At 36.2% G+C, this 23,130-nt stretch overlaps 2 protein-coding genes across 2 annotated transcripts; one reads left to right on the top strand and one right to left on the bottom strand.

Annotated features, from left to right (window-relative positions):
- Window positions 1-1,775: 1,775 nt before the first annotated feature.
- mecr (mitochondrial trans-2-enoyl-CoA reductase) lies at window positions 1,776-12,986 on the top strand. Its single transcript, XM_028471433.1, has 10 exons — window positions 1,776-2,071; window positions 3,441-3,538; window positions 4,698-4,829; window positions 4,912-5,055; window positions 6,784-6,886; window positions 6,976-7,078; window positions 8,621-8,694; window positions 8,771-8,831; window positions 9,072-9,144; window positions 12,755-12,986. The coding sequence occupies exons 1-10, from the start codon at window positions 1,890-1,892 to the stop codon at window positions 12,916-12,918; spliced, it is 1,134 nt and encodes a 377-aa protein (XP_028327234.1). The 5' UTR covers window positions 1,776-1,889; the 3' UTR covers window positions 12,919-12,986.
- A 1,700-nt stretch (window positions 12,987-14,686) lies between these two features.
- On the bottom strand, window positions 14,687-20,500 carry smpdl3b (sphingomyelin phosphodiesterase acid like 3B). The gene is made up of 8 exons (XM_028471432.1): window positions 20,350-20,500; window positions 20,043-20,256; window positions 18,671-18,768; window positions 18,452-18,595; window positions 18,209-18,378; window positions 16,809-16,989; window positions 16,593-16,726; window positions 14,687-15,320 (listed from the first exon to the last, which is right to left on the bottom strand). Exons 1-8 carry the CDS (start codon window positions 20,480-20,482, stop codon window positions 14,949-14,951), a joined length of 1,446 nt encoding a protein of 481 aa, XP_028327233.1. The 5' UTR covers window positions 20,483-20,500; the 3' UTR covers window positions 14,687-14,948.
- Window positions 20,501-23,130: the final 2,630 nt, after the last annotated feature.

Below are 23,130 nucleotides of genomic sequence, written 5' to 3'. Positions count from 1 at the left end.
TATCAACTGAAATGAAATCTTATAACATTTACTGTGACTCTTTTTGCAAAATATCACTTATATCCAGATGCATCGTCTACCTTTTCAAAGTGAGAACTCATACTGTCCTTTTCACACACGGAAATATCTGTTGTCCCATCTATAATAATAACACATTTTATTTGTAGGCGCTTTTCAAAAACTCTAAGACACTTTACAGTTAAAGCAAATACACAAGTCAGAAAAAAGAAACCAACAACAATGAAGGTAAATACAGAAAATACATAACAATCAAAAGTTAAAAGCTTGTAGAAGGAGAAGAAGCAGAGGAGGTCTGTCGCTTTGACACTGTTTCTCACATCGGTTTTACAAAAGTGCTCACATCAGCAGAAAGCCATGGTCTCCCTGAGTCCGAATAGAGGGTTTTCATGGAGCGTCATCAGCCTGGAAGTCGCCATTTTGGAGATAAGCAGCCAGTTTACAAACAGCACACAAACAAGCAAATCCCAAATTTTGAGAGGAAATGGTGAATTATTGCCGTGTTGTTGGCTGTACTAATCGGTCAGAACGTGAAAAACGTGGAGTTTTATAGATTATTATAATTTATAACAGATCAGGGAAGAACAATGTCTGTATTTTATAGTCAGTAGTTCTACATCAGGAGAGCAGTGACATGAGACTAGCTCACTGTTGTTACATCAGTTGTTATTGGTGTTTATGCAAACACCGACGCCCTCATCTCCCGTCTTACATTTAAATCCAGCTTCAGGTCCAGTTTGTTCTCCAGGGAGCAGACATTAGAACACAGGATGGAGGGAAGCGACGTTCCCTGAGGATTAGCTTTTAGCTTGGTTGCTGATCACACCGCTTACGTCTCCTCCGCAGGCAGACACCGCTGCTACGAGGCTCCGCCGCTTCGTAGGCCGTTGGAGTAGCGGAGCCTCGTACCAGCGTTGTCCGCTTCCTTCTTTCGCCTCACTATTATCTTTCTATCCTCGTCACTGCTTGCCTCTAACTCCCGTTTATTATTTCTTCCTTGATTTTTGAGGAACAGACAGACAGAGATTGTTTTATAGATAGATATTTTGTCAATACATTTTACAAAAAATAAAATAATAATAATAAATGTACACTGATAAAAAATGTTTAAATAAATTAGGTTGCAATTCTGCAATACTTCATTCCTTACTTTTTAAGTTTAAGGGTAAAGGAACCGTGGCAAGATTTGTTACTCAAAATAGACGCCTGGGGTTAAAGTAACTATGATAGTAACTTAATTCTAATAACTATTAAATTGAGCTGCTTTTTACTTGTACTATTTTATGTATGAATCACTTGTACTTGTGCTTGAGTACAATTTAAATCAAGTAACAGTACTTCTGCTGTATATCAGTACTACTTACACCAGGGGTTCTCAACTGGTCCCACCCTGGGACCCACGTTTTGCCACGGTCATTAAATCGCGATCCACTTTTTTTTTTTTTTTAGAATTCAACCAACCAAATTTAGGTTTTTTAAAAATAGCTGTTGAAAACACACACATATATACTCTTTTTTTTAAAAAAAACCAAACATAAATCTATATATTTTCCTGTGCAAGTCCAGCATGAGAGACATTGAGTATTTATTTGTTTATTTATTTTTGACCAGCTGTCCGTGACCCACTTTTGGGTTCCGACCCACCAGTTGAGAATCACTGCTTCACACCACTGGTGCATTTACAAAACATGTAAATACGTGTTATTGTCCACTAGGGGCGCTGTTGTCCTTTTGTGTTACTAGTGACGTGACGTCATCAATAATAAAATCCAACATGGCCGCCGGGAGCTGATAGCAAACCTAAACTTTCACAAACAAAAGCTTCCTACGGTGTTTCCTTCTCTGCTTTGAGGTCAATTTTTGGTATCCTAATGTCTCCGTTTCGCACAGTTTGTTTAAGAATTGCTCCGTTGTGCGGACGAAGCTTGGCCGCTGTGTTATTTAGGCATTTCGGTCACAGAGATGCAAAGTTTTCCCACCTGAGTCAATCAGCTGGAGGTCGTAGCCAGGCTCTGCTGTACAGGAGCCATGGAGAACCGAGCAGTGTCGTCAGGTAAGAACAGTTCATAAGTCTATTGTTTTATAATAATATTAATGTTTTTATTATTATTAAAACATTATTTCTGGTGAATTGTAGCATACTAAGCTAAAAGTGATGATCAGCTATTGCTCATCCTGATGTTTGTGTTGTGCGACACACACAGTTGATAAAATCCTCACACATGAGCTCATTTTAATCACATTCCTGTTAAAAACTATTCTTACGCTAGAACAGACAAGGTTCAAATGACAGCAACTGCAGAAAAACAAATAAACAACAGGAAAAATAGACAACAATGACAGAAAACTATATCAAATAAGCAAAAAAAATCACAAAATACACAGAAAAAACAGCAGAATTACATAAACATACACAAAATGACAACAAATATACGCAAAAATACTCCATAAACCCACACGATGACTACAAATAAACAACTAGAAAAATACACGACAGAAAACTATAGCAAATAACAAAAAAAAACACAGACAAACAACAGAATGAATCTACAGAAATGCACAAAATGACATCAAATATATGTAAAAATACTCCATAAACCCACACAATGACTACAAATAAACGACAGAAAGCTATAGCAAATAACAAAAAAAAACACAGACAAACAACAGAATGAATCTACAGAAATGCACAAAATGACATCAAATATATGTAAAAATACTCCATAAACCCACACGATGACTACAAAGAAACAATTGAAAACTATAGCAAATAACAACAAAAAAAGACAAAAAACACAGACAAACAACAGAATGAATCTACAGAAACATACACAAAATGACAACAAATATACACAAAAATACAACATAAACCCACACAATGACTACAAATAAACGACAGAAAGCTACAGAAAGCTATAGCAAATAACAACAAAAAAAAGACAAACAACAGAATGAATCTACAGAAACATACACAAAATGACAACAAATATACACAAAATGACATCAAATATACACAAAAATACAACATAAACCCACACGATGACTACAAAGAAACAACTGAAAATTACACAACAATGACAGAAAACCCTAGCAAATTAAAAAAACAAAAAAAAAACACACACACAAAATAACAACACACAAAATGAGAGAAAAATGTGCAAAATTACAACAAAAGTACAAAAGATGAATACAAAAATAAATGCTATATAATGCAGACAAAAATATTGAATATGTGGCCCTTAGATCAGACAGTCACATTTTAGTGGCCCCTGCTCGATTAAAAGTAGCCCATCTCTGTTCCAGACTAACAAAGCATCTGTTTGGTTCTTCAATCACACAGCTTTAAAGTACAACCCTTTCAGTGATCTTCATACATTCATTTGATTAGGATTTAACTCTAAATATTTATCATTGAACCACAGGTTAGAAAATGTGGATCTTCCGTCTGTCGGAGTAAAAGACGTCCTGGTGAGAGTAATGGCGGCCCCAATCAACCCGTCTGACATCAACATGATCCAAGGTGTTTGACCTACTGGTTTTTTCTACAATACGAGTCGGTAACACAAATCCATTAGGCTATTAAAGGAGTATAGGGCAGCAATTGTTAAAAGTAAATATTTATTTTCAGTCTGCGGAGGCATGCAGAGGCACGCGGAGGTCTTGCAGTAAACAGTCGCGTGAACGGCGAGTAAATAAATAACCGTGTCACAGCATCAGTGTCACGACCAGGCAGAGACAGGCAGTTGGACCAAGATGCAGACGCAGAGTTTTTAGGTTGAGCAGTAGGGTTGAGTATTGGCGAGGATGTTGCAATACGATACGTGGGTCACGATATGATATTATCACGATATGTCGTGATATTCTACCCAGTTAATATCAAAATTAAACGTAGAGGTGAAAAATCAAGTTACTGTATATGTTCATCAGAAGATTTTGATCATTCAAAGGACAAAGTGAGTCAAAACTATTTGCTTCAAAACATCCTATTTATTATTTATTATTAGTGTTTTTGCACATTTTCACTGAAAAAAAGAAAATGTAGTGTTACTTCATCATAAAATAAAGTGCACCAAGTTTCTTTTCACTGAAACTACTGCATAGAAGTCTTAGAGTAACCATGACAACATAATGACTGTAAGTGAGAACATTAAAGATAAAGCACCCTGAGTTACTGACAATGCACAAAAAAAAAATGTATCCTATTGTATCAGTTTAAGCACTGATCTGAGCACATTGAAAGCATTGTAACCACCACTGAATTATTGCACAAATACACAAAAATATTGATTACATATCCAAAAAAAAAAAAAAAAAAAAAAAATTAATTAAAATTTTTTTTTTAAATTGGCACCTAAAAATTGCAATATATCGTGAAATCGATTTTTTTTCACACCCTATTGAGCAGTTTTTAATAGCACTATGGAGTCTGATTTCTTGTCCCTGCCCTATGCGCCTTTAAATGTTTATTTTTTTTTCATTAAAAGCATTGATTAGAAAAATCGATTTGGACATTTTTTTGGATCGATACGATAATCATCAATAGATATAGAAACGTGCGTATGCCACCTCAGGACTTGATGTGAAGCACCGCACATTTCAACACTCTCCTATTTTGATACATCCATATTTTGTTGTGGATTTTGATGTACGCCCATTTTATTCATCTGGTTTTCTTGCAGGTACCTACTCTATCCTGCCTGACCTCCCAGCTGTGGGGGGCAATGAAGGTGTGGCTCAAGTTGTAGAAGTTGGCCCCCAGGTGAAGTCTCTTAAACCAGGGGACTGGGTCATCCCAAAGGATGCTGGTCTGGGTAAAATACAGCTTGGGTAACAACTGTTACGACAGAATGTGAGGATGTAAACCTAAGAGTTGGTAACTTGTGCGTGAAACAGGGACTTGGAGGACGGAGGCGGTGCTGAGTGAAGACGACGTCATCTCACTGCCCACTGATATTCCTCTGCTGTCTGCAGCCACACTGGGAGTCAATCCCTGCACCGCGTTCAGGATGCTCACAGACTTTGAAGATCTTAAGCCAGGTAGACATTCACACACTCAAGACTTTGATGTTTACATTTTGCCCATCTAAAAAATGTCTTTAGTACAGACTAGGATTTAGGCCACTGAAAAAACAAACAAACACATCCAGTAGTGGAAGAATTTTTTTTGTGTGACCATCATAGTATTTCATGCTTTTCTTTCCTTTAATGTCTTAAAGTTCAAGACGTTAACATTGCAAGATGGTGAAATGAAGGAGACGTTTGTGCGTATAAAGATTTTACCAGTTGACGTGTCTCTATTTGTTATGGAAGTGGATTAGGACCACTGGAAACAGATCCAATAAAAAAGTAATTATATGGTTATCTTTTTTTGTCGCTTTGATTGTTGTTTAGTCTCAATTTTTTGGGGGGGTCTTAATGTTTTTTATTCAAAATAATATTTTTTGTCTGGGTTTTTTTTGGTCTTAAGTTTTTTCCCATTCCTGTTTTGTTTTTGTTTTTTCATCTGTTACTATTTCGGGATGCCTGCAAGCTCCTCCCACACAGGAAGGAGGAGGAGCTTGCGGGCGTCCCGAAATAGTAACAAATGAAGAAGAAGAAAGGAAACAACCAAAAAAACAAGACTGGAAAAAAAAGTTATGACAAAAAATAAAAAACAGACAATTTTTTTGAAGACAACAAAAAAAGAAGACAAAAAAAATGAACCTTATGATATAGAAGTGTTCTACAATTGTGATATTTTTTTCTTGAATTGGCATAATGTTGGTGTGTTTAACAAAGATAAACATAGTTGGAAAGATTAAGATAAACATCTTTCCAAATATGTTTCCCATACTTTTAAATGTACAGTGATTCAAAAAAAAAAAAATTAACTATTCATTGCAATTATTTATTAGAATTAACCAAAAAATGTAATTATTTTAAATAACTGACGCTGATATTTTAGATGATGCTAAAATATATTTTTCAAACTATATATATATATATATTGTTAATTCCTGATAGTTCTCATGGAAAATTTCCAACTTCTGTAATTTTGCAACCCTAGGTAAAATATTATCTTTTTAATTGTATTATTTTTAACGGATGCTACCATTTATCTTTGAATATTGTACAGTTATTTAAATTACTACAGATGTCCTGTTAATTAAAAAGTTCATATTTTTTTATATTAGCAAAATTCCCAAACTTATCATTGATATAAATGTGTGTTAGAACTGAGATTTTCATTGATCAGACCTAAAACAGGACTTATTGTTAGTGTGCTGGTGCTTTTATTTTGATAGGGATTTATTTATTATTTATTCCAGCAAATACCTTTTGTCTTATTTTTTTTGAATAACATGTTAAGGTTTAATGTATTCAGACAACCTTCTTTTTTTAGGAAATTTACTTTAAAATTTGCCCATTTTTTGTTTTAAAAAAGAGGGTATTTAAGAGTAAAAAAGTAAAAAATATTCTCTTTATTAACTTCATCACTACGCTCTCAAAATTGTGGTTTGGCCTGTAAAACTTGTTTTTTAAAAATGTGTGAATGATAAATTAAAGTCTACACAAAAAACTCATTGTTTTATGAAATATATCATCATTAGTAAAATGTGATGTTCAATTTACTTTTAATCTGCCACTGGTCTGGTATTTAACATTAACCCTCCAAAGATTTCCAAACAATTCAGCTTTTCAAAATGTGTTATGTGCTGATAAATTATAATACAACAGCATTTTAGGGCTAAAGAGAAGGTTTTATTCTCTCTGTGACTCATTCAGGGGATTCTGTTATCCAGAATGCTGCTAACAGTGGCGTGGGACAGGCTGTGATTCAGATCGCTGCTTCAAGAGGATTAAAGACCATAAACATAGTCAGAGACAGGTGCATAATAATTATAAACATATTTTTATTCAATTTCAATAAAGCAGCATCCATCATAATAACCAAAGACGTGTTTGTGTCTTTTAAAGGACTGAGTTCCCTGCACTCAGCGATAGGTTAAAGGCCATTGGAGCCAGTCATGTGATCACAGAAGAAACCCTGCGTCGGCCTGAGATGAAGGAACTGTTCAAGGTTTGATTACATTGCGTTGTGATTAGGGCTGGGCAATATATCGTGATTCAAGATACATATAGAGTTTTCTAATTTGGCGATACAGTAGTTCCTTGTTTATCGCGGGGGTTACGTTCTAAAAATAACCCGCAATAGGCGAAATCCGCGAAATAGTCAGCTTTTTTACAATTATTATACATGTTTTAAGGCTGTAAAACCCCTCACCACACACCTTATACACTTTTCTCAGACAGGAATTAACTTTTTCGCACATTTCTCTCTTGTTTAAACACTCTCAAAGTTCAAACCTTCGTAGGTTTTAAAACATAAACCTGTTTTAGTGCTTCAGAGTAACACTGCTAGGATCAGACATTGATGCAGAACGCAATCAGAGTTTTTGTTGACAATGGCGTCAGGCCAAGTAGAGGCTGTGTGTGACCTGGAGCTGTATGACATGGCCATCATAACCAGGACCAGACTAGGAAGGATTAGGTTTGGAGGAGAATCAGCGAGGAGGTGGTAGTTGCAGGTAAAAGTTCTCTCTGTAGCACTGAGCTAGCATAGCATTAGCCGCTAATCACATCGGCTTTTTTCACTGGTGGTTTATGTTTATGAGAGGAGAAAAAGGAGCACAGCCCCTCGCTTCAGCAGGCAGTGAAACTCACCCAGTTGGATGTGTCGCTGGTGGGTGAACGCAGCATTAGCCAATCAGAACGCAGAACACAATGCGTGTTTATACGCTGTAAAAAAAATACATGCAAAATTGCACTGTAAAAAAATATCTGCAAAACACAGAGGCCGCGAAAGGCGAACCGCGTTACAGTGAGGGACAACGAAATGACGATATCATCTATGTCGAGATATATCTATATTGTTTGTTTATTTATACAGTCACACAGTACAAACCATCAACTTGATCATTTAAACTGTAGAAGCAGCGTTGTTTATGAGACGGCCGGAGAAGAAGTGATTGGCGCTCTCGCTCTCTCTTTCTCTCTTTCTCTCTCTCTCTCTCTCTCTCTCTCTCTCTCCCTCTCCCTCTCTCTCTCTCTTTCTCTCTCTCTCTCTCTCTCTCTCTCTCTCCCTCCCTCTCTCTCCCTCTCCCCCTCCCCCCCCCGTCAGCGGGTCCACAGACGGACGGACACACACACACACACACACACACACACATTTGTTTGCGTGTGAGAGACACTTTTATTTCAGTGTATTTCAGCTTTATAAGCAGGGTTTAAATGTGCTTTATAGATAAACTGTTTTAAAAAAAATCTGATTAATCCATTAATTTATTGACCGATTAATCGATTATGAAAATAATCATTAGTTACAGCTCTACACACTACAGAACTCACTCACACGTGCTGTCCCTTAGAGGTGAAAAGCCTACAGTGGCACATATTGTGCAGTTGTTTGTTCATAAATGAGCCTGTGTGACATTTTTCAAGAGCAAATTTAACCATGAATTGTCTTTCTGGTCGCCCAGCCCTAGTTGTGATAGTTGTGTTTTTTTTTTTTGGCTTTTAGAAGAAATAATAACATCATTCACACGTGTCTATTTTCTTCAAGATGTGTCCAAGGCCCAAACTGGCATTAAATGGAGTGGGAGGCAAAAGTGCAACAGAGCTGCTAAGACATCTACAGTAAGGACCATTAGTCTGTTCTGATTTTATTATTATTATTATTATTATTATTATTATTATTATTGTTTGGTTTTAGGGTTGGTGGATCTCTGGTGACCTACGGAGGAATGGCTAAACAACCAGTTACCGTTCCTGTGGTAAGACCAAATCATCACATTCAGCCTGTTATTATATGACCTTAATCATCATTTATAAACATTGGAAGGGCACCAGCTGGCTTTAATCCTGCTGCATTTACATTTATAAACATTTACAGCCCTGGTGTTAAGTCCAAGTCAACACTTGATTGTTTCAGCAATAAAACAAAGAGTGATAAAGTTTTACAGACATGTGTGAGTTTTCAAATATCACAAATCAGTGTGTCTCGCTTCCAACAGAGTGCCCTAATATTTAAGGATGTGAAGCTTCGAGGGTTTTGGGTCACAAAGTGGAAAAAAGACCATTCTTATGGTAAGTTGGAGGTGGTGGTGCAATGGTTAAGCTTTGGATGAAAGCGTCAGATAAATCAAATTGTAATGTTTGTAATATGATATTTAAATGCATTGTGTTACATTATTGGGTTTTCTTAAAGGTTGTTACAAATGTGGCCAAAAATTTTTTGAAATGGAGTTATTAGAAGATCTGTACCCAACAAAACACATTATTATGCACCATATGCATTTTATTAGCTTTTAAAAATAGGACTACTTTATTTATGCTGCATTCGATTGCACTCGGAACCCGGAAAAGATCTGCATCGTCAGTTTTGACGTCCGAGGTAAATGCGTTTCATTCAGTAAGCTCGGAAAACATGACTGGCCACAGCAAGCTGATGTTTGTTTTTATATTTTTTAAATGCCTGCTGGGGAAATATATTACCTAGAGAGAAAGAGAAACGTCCTACACTTTAAGTAGGACATGAACGCCTCAGCGGGTGGAATTCTGCATGTTTCTTTGAACCATAGATTGTAGAGAGTGCATTGAACGATACAGGTTTCACTACTTACCGAGAGCGGCGTTCACAATAACAGAGTGGGGATGGAAATACTAGTGTTGTGGTGGTCAAGACCGGTCTTGGACTCGAGACCAAATTTTAAAGGTCTTGGTCTTGTCTCGGACTCTGAAGCATTTTGACTCGGTCTTGTCTCGGACTCGGGATTTTCCGTCAAGACCGTTCGAGACCAGCACTAATTCCTGCTATTTTTAAACTTTTTTATAATGTGATAATAACACGGAGAAGAACGGGATAAAACAATCCTTTATTCATTATTTAATCCACCCCGTATAATGACCACAACCTTCCTTAATGTGACTGAGTGACGTGTGTGACACTCATACGTGTGTGGCTACGGTGTCAGTTTGGACCGCGGAGCGCAAGGGAGACATGGACTAATCACTGGTAAAAATCCCAGTAAAACTCCAGGAAACAATCACCATGAATAAATATTATCTCCCTGGTAAAGACAGTAGCTCTAATAACTGGTAAAATGATAAACTGATGATATTACAGCCTGTGAAGGCTGGATAGGGGACGCACTTACTCTGCTTCTGGGTCCTAGTGCCAGCCGAGCGGTGAAGCCAGTTCCATTTACCGTGTTTACTGAGGTCCGTGTGTGTTTATTAAGTCTGTGTGTTTAATAAGTCCGTGTGTGTCCGTGTGAAAGTCAGCATGTTTATGCCTCTGTCCATCCACTCTTTTCATTATATCCATGTCTTTTAAGGCTTTATTACATAATGTCGGCTGTAGTCCGGGCCGCCGCCATCTTGGTTTATGTTGTCACCAGCGCGTCATCGCCGCAGAGTTGCACTAGTCCAGAATGACTTAAATAACTGTAAAGAGGTCTTATATTAGTCTATTATCTTTTTAAAGTGGTGTTTTTTTGTGTGTCTTCAGACTCCAATTACATTTATGTATATATTATGTTCCCCACAATGTAAACAGGTTCACAATATAATTCTTTTTTCTAGTTTCTGTTTCCACTGTATCCAGAATAATAATAATTCTCAACAAGAACTATTGATTGAGTTGTCACATGACTGCTCCAGGGTTTGAGTTTGTTTTATTTAGTTTCACATCTACCTGTAGATCTATGTTTTTTAGACTGATGACAACTTGTTTGTAGTTTTATTTCAGAAAGTTTCACTTTTACAGTTACAGATGGAAACCTTTGTTAATTGAATATCCTAGTTATATTACAGCAACCAAATTAAACTATATCAACTAAGTGAATTAAAAAAAATGGCCTGTGTAAAGGCTTTTTCAAACTAAAAGATTATCTTGTGAAATCTGTGACCTGTTGACCTGCACAACTCAAAGAATCAGAATCGAGAATCATTATTTCTTGGCAGAAATGCTTTTAAACACTTGCTGTACATTCAGCAGACATAAATATCTTGTTTTCAAATATGTAGAATAATTGTGAATTTATCAATAGCAGTAGTAGTTTTAATATTTTAGTAAATGTTTTGCAGGCACCTTTTTTGTCCGTCAAATGTATTTAAAATAAACTAAAATTAAAGAGAGAATAATAATTTTATTAATTTATATATTTTTTTAAATTGAAAAAAAAATGTTTATGGTCTTGGTCTTGGTCTCGGCTTGTCTCGGTCTTGGTCTTGACTCGGTCTCGGCTCCCGAATGTCTTGGTCTTGTCTTGGTCTCGGGCAAGTCTTGGTCTCGGATAGTGCGGTCTTGAACACAACACTAGGAAATACCACTGCAGAGTTATTCCACACTTTTAGTAACACATGCCAAATTAGACGGCACATCAAAGTAAAAGTCTAACGGTGGGTGCCGCCATTTAGCTAAAACGTAATTCCGACTGACTCGGGGTGCTTGGATCCTGCCTGAGTTCCTGAGTTGGGGTCCTGAGCTTAAGGGCCATTTTATTGCACTTTTCCGATTTGTTCTGTCGGATTTATCCCGGTTTCGAGTGCAATTGAATGCAGCATTAGAGCCCGTGTTCCACCATCTTGAAATCACATGATTGATGATGTCACACTGCCCCACTGCCTGTTAACATCCCATTGGATGTGAAACGTTCAGCCTGCTTTTTAGATCTTTTAGCAACTTTTTAAATCATTTAGCAGATTTTTTGATCATTTAGCAGCTTTTTAGATCATTTAGCAGCTTTTTAGATCATTTAGCAGCTTTTTAGATCTTTTAGCAGCTTTTTTAGATCATTTAGCAGTTTTTTAGATCTTTTAGCAGCTTTTTAGATCTTTTAGCAGCTTTTTAGATCATTTAGCAGTTTTTTCGGTCAAAATGACAGCTTGTGCTGCTTTTGCTGTTCTAAATAATCCTCTATTGTTTACCGAAAAGAGGATAAAAACTACAATGAAGCAGAGAAGAAGAGCTCTCCTAAGGGACCTTTACTCTCCCTTAAACAATGCACGGCTGATTCTCTGATGGCTGATGTTAGCGAGTAAATCACGGACTGTTGAAGACACACAAACCCTGAGGATAGATGTCCTTTTGGGTGGGAGTCCTTCAATAGTCCATTAATGGCACGTAACAGATTTTAAAATGTTCTGATCTCCACTGTAAACACCCTCTTATGGACATTGTCGAAAAAAATTCACACATTGCGTTGTGGGATGTGGAGTTCCGTAGACGGACGCATTTAAGTGTTTTTACTTCGTTCCTATCGTGATTTTTTATGTTTCATTGCCAAACAACGAGGACAGTGATTGTCTGACCATTTTTGTTCCAGTTTGTTCCCAGTATTCCCCGTGATATCACCTGCACTCCTTGGGACGTTACATTTCAGTCGGATTCTGACCTTTTTGTGTAAACCACAAGATAAACACCCGCAACTTTTAGTCGGTGAAAAGACACCAGAAAGTGTCTTTGGGAAGAAATCTCAGTAAAAATGAAGTAAAAAACACTTCCATGCATTCGTCTACAGAACTCCACATCCCACAATGCAATGCACACAACCTTTCCAACATTCTCAATAAACCGTGTTTACAGTGGAGCAAATGATCTTTGATTTATTCATCTATCAGTTCTACACTATATCTGAAGCTGATGAGAATGATTGTCCCTTTGCAGCTTTTAATGATCAATGATTTCCAACAGATGGAAGGAAGTTCCGAGTCATGCTGGATGAACTGTGTTCCCTGATCCACGAGGGAAAGCTCACACCTCCCACCTGCACTGAGGTGCCTCTGCAGGACTATCACAGAGCTTTGGATGCAGCGATGCAGCCTTTCACCTCCACCAAGCATGTGCTGGTCATGTGACTCATGTCCAGCGTCAACAAAACCAATGCATTGCTAAATAAACTCAATAAATTACTTTGCTTATCCAAGACTTCGATAAACGTCATTTTATCACGTCTCAAAGTCCAGTATTTATTGTATTTTGAAGTGACTTTTGACATTGTGAATTTTTACTACACACAATTATTTCCTCTTTACGATCAGCTATTAGGGTTACATTAAAATATAATAAAAATCTGGGCACTATGAGATTATAGTCGTAATATTTCGATAATAAAGTAGTAATTTTATGAGACTAAAATTGAAATACAAACAGGATGTTGTCTGTGTTTCGGTCACTCGTGTGTTATGGAGAATGGAACATTTAGTGAGATTATATTAGTTTTTAGGTTTCACACATGGTGAAATACTGAGCCTTTTTGGCCCATCATCACCACTGTTATTAGTTTAAGGACTTTAAAGTGACTTTGCAGATGTTTGGGATTGTTCCGACAAAAGAACCAGACTGATTTGGAACAAATGGCCTCTTTTATTGGGGAGGAGGAAGTGATCGATTTATCAGTGTTTGTTGCGTTCACAGGGAATTCTGAGCGCTGTACCATTGCTGGGTTTTTTTAAGATTTGGCTGTATTTTCATAAATGTATGACTCTATTCTCAAAATATTATGTCATACCTCAAAATATCACCCCAATCTAATAAAATTACGACTTTAATGTCGTAGTGCTCAGATTTATTTTCATTTTAATGTGGCCATAATAACGTACACCATTTTTACTTGAATTTTTTCTCAGTTAAAGATAAATCAAACCCCCAAAGCAAATGCGTTTGGTATAAAGCAGTATTGTTAATTAATTGTTGTCCAATTCTTGACATTTTAGTCCCAAGTATTTCAATTTTTTTGTAAGAAATGGAAGAATGACGGCCCTCTGCGTCGACATCCAGCTCATACAATCTAATTTTGCTATTGGCCGAGAATCAGTGATGATTTTGTCGACTAAATTACTGTCATAGTTTTCGTCGACATTATTTAAGTGAATATAACTAGACTGACTTTTTTTTTTTTTTTTTTTTTTAAATCAAAAAATTAATAAAATGCTTATATTTTTGTCAACTAATAAAGAAAAAGTCATCACATGCAATGAAATCCATTGAGATATTGTGGTCAGTGTTAAATCTAAATGTAAATCTTGAACGCCTTCGTCGGCCATCTTCGCGCAGCCCCTCCCATCCGTGCTGCATGGAGGCGTGGCAGCACACCCATGTCCCCAAATGGCTGGAATCCTGTTCTTCCCACCCGACCCCCTCCCCTAGCCCACCTCCCACCCAACCCTTCCCATGTGCCTTGTCTTGAATTTTTTGACTGTGTCATGCTTAAATTTATGTTTGCGGAGGTGTTTTTTTTTTTTCCTGCTTTCACACTGCTTTCTCTGTTTAGGGAAATCAGTCTCAAACTGGCCGTTTTTTCCCCTCACCCCTCCTCTCCTCCTGTTGTTGATCCCTTTTTCACCTAAATATGTGGGCGCCGCAAATGGCTGCTCCGGTATGTTGATGTGTCTTCTTTTGCTGCAAATACCAAGTCATATTCCTTGTATTGTTCTAAACTGTACCTGGCCAATAAAGCTGATTCTGATTCTGAATGTGAAATCTAAATGTCAAGGGTGAAACTAAATATTTAGCTAATATACCAAATTCACCAGAAGCACCAAAATAAACATTTTTCTTTTGTGATTTAAATAAATATCCTCTATCACACTGTGTGACCATCAGACTCAGAGCACAAATAATAAATAGGGTCATGAATACAATTTATTTTATTTCTACAGAGGCAGCAGAATCACTTTAGGGGCTCATAATAAATCCTAGTGGTTGATTGAATCTCAACCTGGTTTTCTTTCGGGGGGGGTCATGATCTTTGAGCTCCATCGGGATGCTTGTGCTTCTTATTTTGACAAGTTAAGTCATGGCTGACTTGAAAATAAATGTTAAAGTGTGTTAACAAAGAGGAAAAACATTTGTTGAATCAAATAAACTGAGCACATTGAGTGAGAAGTTATTGGTTGATGTTTCCAACCAGAGAACTCACAGCCAGGGCGACCAGCGTCAGCAGCAGCCCTCCATGAACACATGAACTCCCTTCTTTTACCAGACAGTGTTCATATCGATCAAAGTCCACCTCTCTGGCTGCACACACATGATCCACCCTGCACTCACTGCCACACTCACTCAGGTCATAGTTGACAGAGTTAAACTCATAATACTTCTGCAGGTAGCATCGGTCATTAGCGATGCGTTCCAGGACTCGGTGCATGGAGGCCGGAGAAGCATCAGGTACTCGGAAACTCTCGGTGAGGCGATACTCTTTTTCCCAGCGTCCACCGGCTACATTGGCGTGAGTGAGGTTCAAGTAATAAGTCACCAAGTCCTAAGGATTCAAATGTGAGGTTAACATGAGCGTGTATATTATCCACCTCGTTCCTGGAGCCACTATTGTAAATACGATTATGGACGTAACTTCTCATTGACCAGTGGCCTTTCTTTCATGAATAATCAGTTAATACCTGCACCATGGACGTGGACGTTAACCAAAGATAGACCTTAGACCAGGGGTTCTCAACATTGGGGTTGTGAGACACTGTGATAACAATTTGATCCCATTTTTGCTTCTGCAACTACACCAAACTTGCAATATCAAATTAATTTTATCACTTTTTCTTGCCATTATTTTGCTCCTTTTAAAGCATTTTTGCTACATTACTACAATTTCTGTCAGTTCATCAAATTTCAATGCCTTTGCTGCACATTTTTTTTTCCACTTTCAAGACATTTTCAGTACTTACGCTCCTTTCCACCACTTTTCCCAGCTAATGTCGCATATATTGACTTGACCCATTATTGTCACTTTTCACCGTATTTCATGCTTATTTTTGACATTTTAGCCACATTCACGATTTGCCACGCCCATTATTTGCCAGTTTAAACCAATTGTTCCAATATTGACACTTTGAACCCTTTTTACCAATTTTTCTGTCTGTTTATGGCCACTCAAATTGGCAACTTTTAACCAATTTCTCTGCTTTTTAAAATCCCATTTCACAGCCTTTTCCACCATTTTTGGTCAGTTTTAAGCCATTTTATTTCTGATTAAAACAAACATTTCCGTCTTTAAGATGAATATAATAATAACAAACTTCCTGGATAACAGTGGATATTATTCAGATGAATAAATAAATGTGGTTATCACAATAATGGACCATCATTTTACTGACTTTATGGATGGATCCCAAAAATCTCTCCCCTTTATTCCCCCTTATAGATGGTCCTGTCTCCACATGACTGTTCTTCAATGTTCATGTCTGTGTTCAACCACCTTCAGCTACAGTGGGGGTCCTCGCTCTCTGGAACCTTTATTTTATGGGTCGAGGGCTAAAAAGGTTCAGAACCACTACCTTGGATCATAGAACATTCCATTAAATTTTGGAGGGTCTCCCGATCAATATACTAATAACTGCCAATATGTGGCAAAGAGGATATTTTGTGCTTAACTGAGGTTTTGCTTTGTTGATCAGCTCTTATTAAAAGGAGGATATTAATCTATTTGTCCAACAGGAAGTTGCTCTCATAAATAATAAAGTAGTGGCCCCGGGAATAGGGTAAAAAATGTAAATATAAATCAAACTAACTGCATGTGTCTTACTTTAATAAGCAGCATCTCAGTGTCATATTCAAACAGACGGATCCCAGGGTTGTTGCCTCCATCCAACACTCCTGGAAGAGTTGTTTTCCAAGGTGTGACACCAGGGCTCAGGAACATTGTTCCAATGGTAGAACCTGTTGAACAGAGAAACCACTAATTAGACCAATCAGAATGGCAGAATCAATCCCAGTATAAGTGGAAGAGTGTGGCGTATACCTTCTGCGTTGTAGAACATTCTGAAGCTGTCGGTGTGATGGTGGCCGAAGAACTGTCCGTTAATGACTGAGTGGTGCTTTCCTATTAACTCCAGGTATTTCTTGTTGAACTCAGGTCTGAACCATGACTTGCTGCGCTTCTTCTCAAAAAAGCCTGGTGGGATGTGACCAATGATGTAAACCTGGCACACAAAGACGCGGTCAGCAAATCAAGTCAAAAGCAAGTCGGACGCAACCGTTAAAAGAAGATATTTACTAAGGAGTGGATGTGTTTCTGTTTAAGGGGTGTAAGGTTGTGTTTGAAATGGTACACTCCGTACTACACACTACAAACACAATGAGTATATACTGTATTTTCATTAGTATAATGACCTTTCCCAAAAAAGTATACTTCCAAGTTTCCCAAGATGCATTTGGAACCCACAACGACAAAAACCTTGTTCACACTGAGGCTAAATATCTCTGATTCTCCACCTTTGAAAGTTCTGAAAACATTTGAAGTGAGAAAGTGACCAAGTAGAATATCAACATGTGCTCACTTCATCCATAAATCTGACGTAGAATGGGAATGTTTGATTTTTAGCTTGAAGCCAGTCCCAGGACGATTTTACATTCCGCTTGCAATGCATCATGGGGCGGTTGAGAATGACTAGTGTGTCCACCGTGCATACTTAATGTTCCCATATAGCAGACATGGGCAACTGGCGGCCCAAACATTGTATTTCAAGAACTTGTAAAGAAAATAAAGCCTTACATAATACACAAAATAACTCCCAAAAACACACAAATTGACAACAAAATGCTCAAAGTACACAAAAAAATAAAAAAAATAGACAATATGACCCATAAAAGACAAAACGGCTACAAAGACTGACATAACAACCACTTAAACAAAATGATTACAAAAACACAGAAAACAAGACATTATAGAATAGATACACAAACTGTCAACAAAATTGCACAAAAGGACAGGAAAATACAGAAAACACAAACAAAAATACAGAAAGTGACCCCAAAAATGCACAAATCAACAACAAAAATGAAAGAAAAAAAACACATATTTCCAAAAAGAACACAAAAAATAACAAAAAAAAACACATGACACTAAAAACACACAAAATGACTACAAAGACATAAAAAAAGACAAAACTCTTTTCCCCCTGTATTAATGCTAAATTCTGCCATTATTCTAATGCTGACATGAATGTTGATCATGTGGCCCTCGGATCAGATACAACCACATTTTTGTGGCCCTCAGCCTTAGTGTGAGTAGTACGTTAGTATTACATTTACAACACATTCTAGTGCTTTGAGATGACTTTTGTTGTAATTAGCATTATATAAATAAAGTTGAATTGCATTAAAATAATGTGTAATATGCAGCTGAAGAAGATCGTCCACCTTCTCTTTGTTTTTCTCTGCTTCAGTGAGAACTTGGTCCATCCAGGTGAACTGACCCGCTGGGTCGTCCACGTCCTGGGTCAGCTGGTTCTGGTTATAGTAGAGGTTGGTGTTAAGAACCAGCATCCTGACGCCTGTTTGGTTCAGCAGCTTTTCAGTGTAAAACGCTCCTGGACAAAAAAAGGCTGCAGTTGTGAGTTTTTTATGAGCTTATTTTTGTGCGCTAAATGTAAAGCCGTTCACCTTTTCTAAATGTTTCCATAGATTCTGGTTCCAACCAATCCTGCCACATTTCAGATATTTGGTGGTAGATTTGGTTTGGGTCGGATGGAAACTGGTTCTTGGGGTGGATGTCATGATTACCCATGGCAGAGTAGACTTTGGTGTCTATAGGAGGCAACGATACTTCACACAGAGCTCCTAACGTGCAAATAATAGTCACAATGTTTCCTTTCCACTTACTCGGGAACACGAGTCTTATGATGTCGGTGAGGTTTCTGATGATGTCGAGCACCGCAACCTCTCCCAGATCCTCATTGGGGACATGTGGTGTGTCATCTCTGGTGGATAAAAACAAGAAATGATATGAAGCTAAGGAAGTGAGTTACTTACTTAAGTCTACTGTATAATGTCTGTCATTTCAAGTATTTTTGCTATACATTGGCATGTAAAGGTAAATCCATCCATTTTCTGACCTGCTTGTTCCTGTTTTCAGGGTCGCAGGGATGTAAATGTAAATCTAAATGTTAAATCTAAATATGAAATTTTAAATCTAAATGTTACATTTTAAATCTAAATGTTAAATGTTAAATGTTAAATTTAAATATTAAATCTAAACGTTGAGCACAATCACTCTGTCTGAATGAACTGTGGATAGTGCTCGTTTGCATCAATTAGATTTTATTTTGGTACTTCGGGTGAATTTGCATACTCGCTAAATATTTAGTTTCACCTGTGACATTTAGATTTAACATTTAGATTTAGAATTAGAATAACATTTAGATTTAAAATTTAACATTCAGATTCAACATTTAGCATTTAGATTTGAAATTTAACATTTACATTTACATTTACATTTATTATTTAATATTTACATTTATTATTTAATATTTACATTTATTATTTAATATTTACATTTAATATTTAACATTTAGATTTAGGTTTGCATTTAGGCAAGGCAAGGCAAATGTATTTGTATAGTGCATTTCATACACAAGGCAACTCAATGTGCTTCATGATCAAAAAGTGCAACAGAAAACATTCAACAGCTTAAAAATCAATAAGAACATTGAAGTCGCCCAAAAAAAAAAAAAAACATTTAAAATCATCAGTAAAATAATTTAAAACCATCAACAAACACATAACATCAACAACAATATGACCAAAAATCTCCCTCTCAATCAAGAGAAAAAGAGTGCCTTTACTTTGATTTACATTTTTTTTTTTACATTGGATGCTGATTTAACATTTAGATTTACTATTTTAGATTTATATTTAATATTTAGATTCAACATTTAACATTTCGATTTAGATTAACATTTTGATGTAATATTTAACATTTAGATTTACAAATACATTTAGAATTTTGATGTAGATTTCACATTTAATATTTAGATTTACCATTAGATTTAGATTTAACAATTAGATTTAGATTTAATATTTAATATTTAGATTTAATATGTAGATATAACGTTGACGTTACGAGAAAAGTAAAAAGCAAATTTCACACACATTGCTGTCAATCTGTTCAAATGTAATGTACAAAAAATTCACATACGTTTTTCAAACGTGGTTTGTGGCTAAATGTGTATAAATCTAAAGCCTATATACACACCCAGTCCACACGATGAAGTCCGGCTCTGGTAGAATGTTCTTCATGGCGAACACAGAGGAGTTGATCAGGTTCCACGGTGAGTCACACACATAGTCTCCATATTCACCAGCGTTGTTCGCCGATCTGTTACCGCTGGAAGCGCACACCATCTGCGGGTCGTCATTGAGTTTGTATGTCGGATCCCAGTGCAGGTCCGTGATGTGCCAAAAGTGCCCTGGACCAAAAAAAAACACTCGTGCGTAATTACGCACAACCTAAAAAAAACACGCTGTGATGTGACATGATTTTATATAAAGGTTATATTTACCAGACAGTCCCAGAGTTTGTGTGAAAAGAAGACAAGAAAGGCAAATCCTCATCGCAGACATCATGAGCTCTATATGGAAAAAGAATATCAGCGTAAAGACAAGTCGCAGTGTTAAAGGTTGGTGGAAAATCATAAAGAGCGCATGAGATAAGACGGAGTTTATAACCTGCAACGTGAAGGCGGACACTTTGTGGTTCCTGAAAGAGAACATTAGCCACAACCTATTGGGATTTTACTAATGCAACAGCTATAAAACATGCAAACATGCCAACGTTTTTAATAATGTTGCATTTTCTCAAGATGTATGTATTATTTAAGCAGTGGTTCTCAACCTTTTCAGGCCACGACCCTCAGAATAAAAATTCCAGAAACAGGGGACCCCAGGAAGTTTATTATTATTTTCACCATAGTATTCATCTTAAAGATGTAAATCCTTGTTTTAATTAGAAATAAAATGGGTCAAAATCACCAAAAATGGTGGAAAAGTCGGTGAAAACCACAGACATTTGTTAAAAGTTGCAAAAATGGACCAAAAAAGTGGTAAAAAGGGTTCAAAGTGTCAATACTGGAACAATTAGTTTAAACTGGCAAATAATGGACATGACAAATCGTGAATGTGGTTCAATTGGCAAAAAATATGCATGAAATATGATGAAAAGAGGTTAAAAGTGATGATAATGGGTCAACATAGACATTAAGTAGAAAAGTGATGGAAAGAGTTAATAAGTGCTGAAAATTAGGGATGTCCCGATACAACTTTTTCACTTACGATACCATACCGATATTGCAGCCTTGAGTATTGGCTGACACCGATATCAATACAATACGATATCAGCACGAATCGTACATACTTTTATTAAATCTGATAAAATCCGATATTCGTTTTCTGGCTGATATCGGACCAATATCCGAAATCAATATTGAAAGAATCTTGAAAATGGAAAAAATGTGCTGAAAAGGCATTGAAATTTGATGGAGAAGTGTCAGAAATGGGAGTAATGTTGCAAAAAAATGTATAAAGAGCAAAAATTGTTAAAAAAAAAAAAAAAAAAAAAAAAAAGCAAAAATGGGCTTGAATTGTTACAAAAAAAAATTCTGAGTTTCTTGAACCCTCACAGTGTCTCACGACCCAAAATGGAATCCTGCCCCCAAGGTTGAGAACCCCTGATGTAAAGGAGTTCTGAACACGATCCCTTCATTTGAATGTGAGCTATTTTTAATGAGCGCTAAAAATACAATAAACTGACCTAGATTCACAGTTTATCTTAGAACGATTCGGATTAGAGTGTTAAATCCACATTAAATTGTCACAATGTATAAATGGCTATACTGTACTTACAACTTTTAAAACGGGTTTAGCCTATGTTTTTGTTCTCCAAGTTTGCCATTTTTTGCTGGTAGAATGATAAGAAAGAGATTAATTCATTCATTCATTGTCAGAGATTAGTTTATTATTAGGGAGATCTTCTTTTAAGAAGGTTGAATAACCAACTCTTTCTGTCACGATTGTGCTGCACACAGAGGAAATCCACTCCTACTTCTGGCCTTTCACAATAAAGTATTATTGTATAGGCTTCAGATTTTACTGAGCGGTTTCGCAAAAATCCGTTTTTGTTTGAATGTTTTCGGAAATTCTTTAAAAGATTTATTGAAGAATATTAACCTGCTGAAACGTTTTTGTGTATTTTAAATACATGTCATGACAATGGTGATAATATATTGCTGTGGATCTAGTTTCAAACTGGCATGAATTGTCACTGTTTATTTTGGTTTTTATTTTCAGTTTAAACCGTAAATGCTTATACAGAGTTCGAAGTCAAACAAATCTAATAATAATAATAATAATAATAATAAATATATTATATTCTTACATTTTTTATTCTTTTTAAATGTTGTATTGTATTGATTGTGTATGGAGGTAGATTTCTGTCTTTATTATTCAATTAACAAATCATTTTCAATAAAAAAGCTAACTTCAATCAAAAATAAATATTTTATATCAATGAATTTTTTTTCTTAATACATAAACATATTTGAGACCCAAATAATTGCATTTGAACTCTTTTTTATTTGATTGAAAATGTATTTTTTAATTGAAGTTAATTATTTTGATTGAAAATGTGTTTTTTATTACTATTATTATTAGTATTAAAATGATTTTTTTTATTGTAAAAGTTTTTTTAAAGTGATTTTTTATTATTGAAACGATTTTTTTTTTTTTTACTTTAGTGAGCTTGGATAATGTATCCCTCAGCTATTGTATATTCTAAAACCTTATGGTTGTACTGATAAAGTTATTTGTGAAACCACCATAAAAACGTATACTATACAATCACAGCGCAATCAAAATTATTTTCTAAAATTGTAATTTCCCTTTGCACAGGGTTATAATCTCATTAATCACAATGTTGTTAACCTTCTAAAATAAATATACTAATAATAAGAAGAAGAAGAAGATTGATTTAAAAAAAAAAAAATTCCATATAAAAGGTTTTATTTTGAAATTAAACTTGAAAAACGTAAACAAGCCAGTGACGTCAACACGTTTAACTACATCGAGCGTGCATAAACGTACCAGAAGCGGCCACATTTGACGTTTGTAAACCCCACGGAAGGACTTACAGGTAGAATTATCAGTGTACATTTCGTCACACAAAGCATTATCTCAAAGATTAATATTATAAGATGTTGATACTCATTTAAGACCACGTTGACGGCACAAACACCCGTTTTTGTGCCCGAAATTTGAAATTAAAATAGCCTGACAAGCAACACTTTGGG

The sequence above is a fragment of the Gouania willdenowi genome, chromosome 16, assembly GCF_900634775.1.
Source record: "Gouania willdenowi chromosome 16, fGouWil2.1, whole genome shotgun sequence".
Lineage (NCBI taxonomy): Eukaryota > Metazoa > Chordata > Actinopteri > Blenniiformes > Gobiesocidae > Gouania > Gouania willdenowi.
The sequence above is the reverse complement of the archived record's forward strand: the minus strand, read 5'-3'. Positions and strand labels throughout refer to the sequence as shown.

Bases quoted from the DNA above. Each gene is read 5' to 3' on its own strand.
- mecr (XM_028471433.1), top strand. From the start codon at position 1,890: ATGTCTCCGTTTCGCACAGTTTGTTTAAGAATTGCTCCGTTGTGCGGA. The intron at 8,832-9,071 runs GTAAGACCAAAT...CGCTTCCAACAG, and splicing joins AACCAGTTACCGTTCCTGTG to AGTGCCCTAATATTTAAGGA. The intron at 9,145-12,754 runs GTAAGTTGGAGG...GATTTCCAACAG, and splicing joins GAAAAAAGACCATTCTTATG to ATGGAAGGAAGTTCCGAGTC.
- smpdl3b (XM_028471432.1), bottom strand. From the start codon at position 20,482: ATGATTTTCCACCAACCTTTAACACTGCGACTTGTCTTTACGCTGATA. The intron at 20,257-20,349 runs GTAAATATAACC...TTTTTGGTCCAG, and splicing joins ACAAACTCTGGGACTGTCTG to GGCACTTTTGGCACATCACG. The intron at 16,990-18,208 runs GTGGACGATCTT...TTTGTGTGCCAG, and splicing joins CAGAGAAAAACAAAGAGAAG to GTTTACATCATTGGTCACAT.